The sequence below is a fragment of the Schistosoma mansoni genome, chromosome 6 (genome assembly GCF_000237925.1).
Source record: "Schistosoma mansoni strain Puerto Rico chromosome 6, complete genome".
NCBI classification, from domain to species: domain Eukaryota; kingdom Metazoa; phylum Platyhelminthes; class Trematoda; order Strigeidida; family Schistosomatidae; genus Schistosoma; species Schistosoma mansoni.
In genome coordinates this window covers 39957-47446 of record NC_031500.1, presented here as the reverse complement: position 1 = coordinate 47446, position 7490 = coordinate 39957, and the positions used below count along the sequence as shown (strand labels likewise).

Genomic DNA, 7490 nt, shown 5'->3' with positions numbered 1-7490 from the left:
AAAAGCAAAATAACGGTGCCTGAATGGTTATTTAAAAGACAACGACATCAGGAAAATAGTTGAAACCCAGGATTTGTAAACAATATAGCATTATTAATTGCAGTCTATTTCAAAAATGGGAATAAGTATACAATTTATGAACAAACAAAATAAAAAGTACTGCAGGAATTTAAGGGACTTCACAAAGAGAACAGACATGAGAGGATTTTCTCAATACTTTTACAATAGCATACAAAAATGGATTTTACAGTCAATGCTCCTTGTAAATTCTTATGCAGGCTCTATGACGATTATTCCATTTTTAAGTTGAACAAAATGGCGTGTCATGAAATTCGCAATGCACTATTTATAACGATAGTTGTTAAACAAATAAGTTTGGAGCTAAAAGCACGCACTCTTCTGCCTTTTAAACTTGTTTAAAACAACATGTGCTTCACACGATGCTGAGTAGTGCTTCACATCTTTAAACAACCATTTAGTGGCAATTCCTAGAAGGATATTCACTGGACACGAAATGATGCATAAAAATTTGAAATGTGCTGACAAACAACGGGGACAACTGACAGTACAATATATAGATGACATAGTTCGAAAAACCTTCTGTACAACCAAGTTTAAAAAAGTTGAATGATCATGTATATTTTCGGCAAAAAATGAGAGGTAAAGCAGTAGGCAGTAATATTTTATGAGTATACTTTAAGTGTGGTTACCACCCGGTTACTTTCCGTGTGACTGTTTGAGTCACTGGTCAATGGTAAATTTACAAGTGATGTACAGTTAGTAAATTTTTAATTTCGCGAAGCATTGAGGTGATCATATTTTATCTACGAGCTGTGGTTGATAATTGTCTAGACTTGAATATCAATGATGTAACTGCATCAGTGATGATTATCTAGCATGCACTTCCTTAACTTGTTGGCTAGACTAATTTGCTTCCATAGCATGATTTGAGAACAAATGAAATCTTACTACGACAATGTTTTATTTTGATATGGTAAGAATACAGTCAATTTACATATAATTAAATTACAGTATTTCACATTTCTGAACCGTAACACGGACTTATTACAAGATAAAAACAGCAATAATAGACGAGATACTATGACTTTAATAGCGTGACTGGAGGTCGCTTTCGAAGTTTACATAACAAGGACGAATATGAAATAAGCATATCCCGTTATTTATAGGACAATATGCAGTGTGACAATTATGCATATGTGAGAAGACTTGAAGAACACGTATCACAGATTCCAGTCATTCGTAGAGACCAGTTATAAATAATTCATAAAGATCAGCTCCATAGACACTCATGTGGTCACGGCAAATATAAATTTACTAATTCAAAGTATTTGTTCGTTTCGAGATTTTGATCTAAGAAAATTGAATTTGCAAAATCGTCAATGATTTGGAACTATCTCACTTATCTTTGAGTTTTTTCACCACTTCAAGTAAGGTGTGACCCCGTCAATGTCTCACGAATAGAAGGAAGTATCCAGCTTTTACCATCAGGTTGGGGTATTTAAATAATTTCAAGGACACAAGCGGCGTCTTCTCTTGCAAGTAGACAGACTGAAGATGAGTAATTCCCCTCATCTGTTAGCTGTGAAATTAAGAAAACTGGTGGACCTAACTGAGGCACTTTAGGCATGGGGTAGATAGAAGAATTACCTCCTCAGTCACATCACATGTGGTAAAAGCCAGTCCAAGTCGGTTGGACAGTAAAATAAAATGCCTTGGTGTCAGTCGATCTCGATCAGAAACCCAGGATATAGGACGCAGACCACGCTCACACTAGTCGGATACACTTTAGAAGCGAAACCACCAACGACGAGTTACCATAGAATTGTACGACCCATTTTAAACAAAAATCTGTTTAAAAACCCGGAGATATATGCCACTGTAGAGGAACATCAGGTGAAGAGACAAACCGTTAAGTGTAACTTAAGAGGATTAAAGGATATTTTAAGGGAGATCAGAAACAAGTGCTCCCAGCTGGATCTGAAGATCATAATTCTCACTGAAACGCGTCTATTCCCACACATCACGGATAAAGTGACCTTGAGAAGCATGACAATTTCTGATTCAAAAGAACACAAAACAGGAGGTGGAGCGATAGTATGCATTAATGGTCACTTCAAGGTTGTAACACCACATGGCACAGGACTGACCGAGGTGACAGGATCATGATGGTATTGCTTCTAGGCAAACAGCACGAGGCACATGATTGGGGGAATGTATCGAGCCCATGTACTTACTGACGCCCGTAAAGATAAGTTAATCCAGGTAATACTAAACCTACCCCACCCAACTTTTGACCAAAGGCTACTATTTGGAGACTCTAAAGCCCCATCCTTCAGAAAGCAGGATACAAGCCTAACAGGAGAATTCTACGAGCGGCTATTCATGGCCAATGGAAGCTGAGAACTAACCGAACATGCAGGTGACGACACGATATGAGATAAGGAATAACCCCAAAACTCAGGTTAATGGCTTAGAAAAAGCGTAAAAACCAACGCAGCTGTTCTTTCAAAGGTTGAAATTGTGAGTATTTTGGTAACCTAGGGATGGCAGAGATCTTTAATGTCACCAATTAAACCAAGGAGTTGCAAGTTCACAACAATACACTCTTGCAATCCATATAGATGTGTTAGGGAACATCGAACTAATTCCCGGGTTAAAGGTAAAAACTAAAATCCTTGCTACCAACAAAGTCACCAGGATGTGAAAGCATCCTCTTTATCAACCTTAAACATTGTAGGGAAGCCACCATTTAACCTGACTTGTCTAAGTTCTCACTTAATTTGCAAGAACTTCCAATAGCATGAATATAAGCTGGTTTTCCAATTTTCGGAGAAGAATTTAGAAGGGTTCCAGCCTGTTACAGTTCAGTTTGATTACCGCCAATAATGTCGATGGTAATGGGAGGACTAGCTAACAAACAAACAAGGGAATGCATGGACAAAAACAAAATTCCCCATGAAGCTCAATACGGGCATAGAAAAGGCAGGTCCTGAGCGTCCGATATTCCAATTCTATAGGACAACTGGACGACTTGCTGAGACCCAACCATCCAAGTCTATGTAATATTCATCTACATCGCAAAGCTATCGAAACAGTGCACACGTGCTCCACATAGCGAAGGCAGTGAACACGGATTCTGTTGACTCACTTCAGTCTTAGCTCTGAAACCATCTAGAGAATTGGACGTTCAGTGTCAGGGTGAAAATAGTGCATGAGAATTGGAAGGACGTGAGAGTAGACCATCATACGTTCACTCTTCTTCCTGATCTTCACCAATGACCTTTTAGATCAAATTAGCTCAACTTCACCAATATACACAGACTAAGGGTTAAAACTTAACCTGTGAAAGTTTCATGTCATGAACAGCCGGCCTCATGAGACACAAACAACCTACGTTCTCCATAGAAATCATCTCCCAATTATCTCTTCAGAGCGTGGTCTAGGACTAGAGTAACCACAGATCTCGGATACTAGCTCAAAATACATGGGGCACACAACCATAATAAAATCAACTGTCCACTTTATGTGAAGAAGACTTAGATCAACCACCCAGAATTGTTCGTAACTCTTTTTACAACGTACACACGGTCGTACCTTGAAGCCCACGATATTGCTGCGCTCCTTCTCTTCAAAAGGGATACAAATCTCTCAGACCAAGTACAGAGAAGAGGAACCAAGTGGGTGATAGGGTAAAGAATGGAACTTACTGAGACAGACTTCGGCACCTGGGATTATTCCCACTGAGCTACAAGAGAATAAGAGGTGATCTGACGATGGCATACAACATATTAAACACGCCAAGTTACACAGACACGAGTATACTACCAGAACGCTTTCACCACACCCCTCAAGACAACTCTCGAAAGACTGAAAATAAAAGAGCGAGAACTTAGGTATGCTCTCGCTTTTTTCTCATCGAGAGCCTCAAATGTGAACTTGACAAACACTCACGGATGACAGTCTCCCTTTTAAACTGGATATGGCTGATGCATGTTTCACAATTTACTACTTTTTTCATCACAACATATCAGTAACTACTTCGCACCTCACTCCGTTTCCACTCTTATCTCGCTCGATAATCTCACATTGGATATTGGTCTAATCCCTCTAATTTTAAACTCGTGTTCCTGGGCGCGTTCTTAATGTTAGTAATTGCAAAGTGTTGTTGTGTGGCTGTACATTATTGTTTTTGCACTACAAGTTATGGATTGTATGTAGAAAGATTCTTCCATCTTGATTCTTTTTTAAATAGCTAACGAAAATGTCTAGTTGCCTGTAAGACCATACCCATATGGGGATGTATATACATATGTATACGCACTGATTATGTTCTTAGTTGTCACTAGTGCAAACCGAATGTAAGTAAAGATGCTTGTAGTTGGTCAAAAAATTTGGAGTTTAACTCATTTAAAGGTATATTCGTCGTTACTGTGCCTGAGTTCATGTTTTCATAAAGATGAGGAAATTAGACAAGATTAGAGCAAATAATTAGTTAACAATAAAGAAAAAACAAATGTATACAGCTAGTCAACCTCCGGCGTCTTTTCTCACGTTTGTTTTCTTGTTCGTTCGGTTCACCTCCTATTATGGTTTAATTTTTTTTCTTCTAGACATCCTCACTAGATTCTTTTTACAAGTATTTATTACTGTTTGTTCTTCTAACTAAATTTTAAAGAGCGGACCCTTTCCTACAAAGATAAATCATATTGAAAAACAGCAATACCCAATAGGATTGTCGGTGAGACTATGATTTATGGACGACCTTTGGGCGACGCTCGTGTATATTTGGACCACCAAGTTAGCGATCCGAAGGTTAGATGTGTCGTGATAGGTAAATATAACAGTGAATAATAAGGTGATAAATCTTCAAATGAAGTAGTTGGGATGTGCGTTACCTATACCTAACCACCGTCTACCTCAAGTGGCAATGTTATGTGATGTGGTAGTTCGGAAGTTAGAGGCATTCATATCAAGACAGTACAGTTCGTAAGGTCACTGACAGTTGGGCCGAGCTATGTTAATAAGCGCAAACTACTTACCTAGTTGTAGTCCGCGTGATTATAGTAACCAATGGTTTGAGAATTTTGGTGTTACGGCTTAGAATGATTCACAGTGACGTCTTGCTTTAGAGTCTGAGTTATGAAACCCCCTTATATTTTTCCTTTTTCTATTCCTAATCTTTTTGACTTTACTACTGATACTGTTAGCAATTCTATTACTCAGGGACTTATTTTGAAGTAATTTTATCTCTGCTCTAATATGGCATGGCTATTTGAACTGATGGACGTGTGTCGGATTCTTTGTTGCGTACGGCTGACTGACTTATTTATTCTTCAACTCACTAACGAATTGTTGTTCTCTAACCATTCATTATCCCTATTATTTTAAGAAATCTCCAGTCAGGAATTGATATTGTTTGGAGACTCACTGAGAAGAAATAGGTGACCACTAAACTGTTCTTCCATCCTCCCTCCGGATGCTTCAAAAGTACGCACCTATGACTTAGTAAAAAATCAGTTCATTAGATAGTTGTTGACATTGACTAGTTATTATGAGTATAAAGTAAGGTAATGATAAATTCAAAGTAGTTGTACATTTCAATGATTTTCTATCGTTTTGTTACTTTCTTTGATTTAGTGATCTTTACCATCATGTGGTATGAAATTATTCCATCGATTGCAATAGTAGCCGGAATAACATTTGCGCTCCCACCTTTAATAAGCGTGACCAGTTATGCATGTTTTGGCAGAGTAAGTTTGTACTGTGTCTAATTATTATTATTTTCCATTGGAATTTCTAATTTCCTCATTTCATTTAGTGGAATCCACCTGGTTTATTTCGGTTTAAACAAGATTTCTTCCTACATTTACGTGATAAAGATCTTGAAGGACCACTTTTATTTCAAGTATGTTAAATAAAATTAGTTTAATGTATTCTTAAAAATATTTCTTTTCAAGGACTCAGAGTTTATCTTCAAGGATTAACCAAATTGGTTGTTGACTGATATGTGTAACTTGATGTAGATTTTAGCAAAAATAAAAATGTTGATTTACAATGTTTGAGTTATGTTAAGAATTTGTATACGTTAAAAAAAACTTAATTGTGAGATGGTGAAGATTTGTGGGTGATTTTGATGAATTTCTACCCGAAGTTTGTGCTGATGATGTCGTTCAGAAAGACGATGAAAGCTCCACAACCAAACCATCCACCAGCTCAGAGAACAAACCTACATCAAAACTTGATTGTTGATCCTTAATTCAGTTTATATTGATTTGGTTTGTCTCACTGTTGATATTTTAACTGAATTTTAGTCAGTCTTAGTTGGCTTAAGTGTCTCGTTCCTCATTACACATCTAGCCGACAAATAGAAGAAATGTGAGTCTTGGACTCTGCTACTGGCCACATTCTATCCGTTCTTTATCGTTTATCTCTGTGCAATGTTTTTCCTTAGTTTTGCGGATATTTATTCAGTCAGTCAGTCAGCTACAACGTAGGACCAGGTACATTTATGCATCAGTACAAGTTGATACACCTCATTAGCACAACAAGATGAACACCGGATTCATAGAAGTAGTTAATTTAGTGGTGGTAGTATATAAAGAAAGGTTGTATATAAGGATATAGTATAGGAAGAAAGTTATGAGGCAATTGTAATCTCAATGTTTAAGGGAAGATAAAGAGTGTATACACCTACGCCATTGTGATCGATTCTGAGCCATGTCACCCAGAGTCTCCAACCATTGGTTATGATAGTCACGCGGACCCCAACCAGGTAGTCTGCATCTATCAACATAGTTCAGACTAGAAGTTAGTGACTTCAAGCACTGATATTTATTTAAGGTCATTACAATATCGAAAAACAATAATAATACTACAAAGTGTTTTAGCTCGAATTTCATGGATATTAAAGTATTGATGAGGACAGCTGTAAATTATTGTGAATAATAATTCAATGGGATTCTTATTAGGTTTAGAAATAAGTCATGTACTTAACATGAACTAGTATTTCTTTCTTATGGTTTATAATCTACAGTGATTATATGTCCTTATTAATGGTTTTAGGATAAAACAAATGTCCTAGATTTCGCTACCAGCAACAACCAATCTTCTACAAAAGTTGTGACAAACTGGTTATATCGAAGTAATCCGCACAAACCTACAAAATCTGATCGAAATTCATCCCTACATATCAAAAACGAAATAATTCGAGCCTTTACTAATAATAACATAAGTATCATACCCACCAAACAAGTTAGCAGCTATCTCAGTAAATAACGTGTTGGTCTGAACGCATCTGCTCTATAGTGACTAATTTTGAGCCATGTCACGTCAATATGTGACCAGTGTTAAATATATTTTAAAAACAGTTTGTATTCATGACTGGTAGTGATTCGTTTACTTATTGTTTCAAGCGTCGTACAACTATCATAACCTTATTCAATTCAATAAAGTGCCGTATTGATCCATCG

At 37.0% G+C, this 7490-nt stretch overlaps 1 protein-coding gene across 1 annotated transcript; it reads left to right on the top strand.

Moving 5' to 3' along the window:
* Positions 1-2067: 2067 nt before the first annotated feature.
* Positions 2068-7296, top strand: Smp_174720 (hypothetical protein; the record flags this gene model as incomplete). The annotated part of the gene is made up of 3 exons (XM_018797845.1): positions 2068-2172; positions 5840-5926; positions 7084-7296. 3 exons carry the CDS (start codon positions 2068-2070, stop codon positions 7294-7296), a joined length of 405 nt encoding a protein of 134 aa, XP_018652846.1.
* Between the last annotated feature and the right edge of the window lie 194 nt (positions 7297-7490).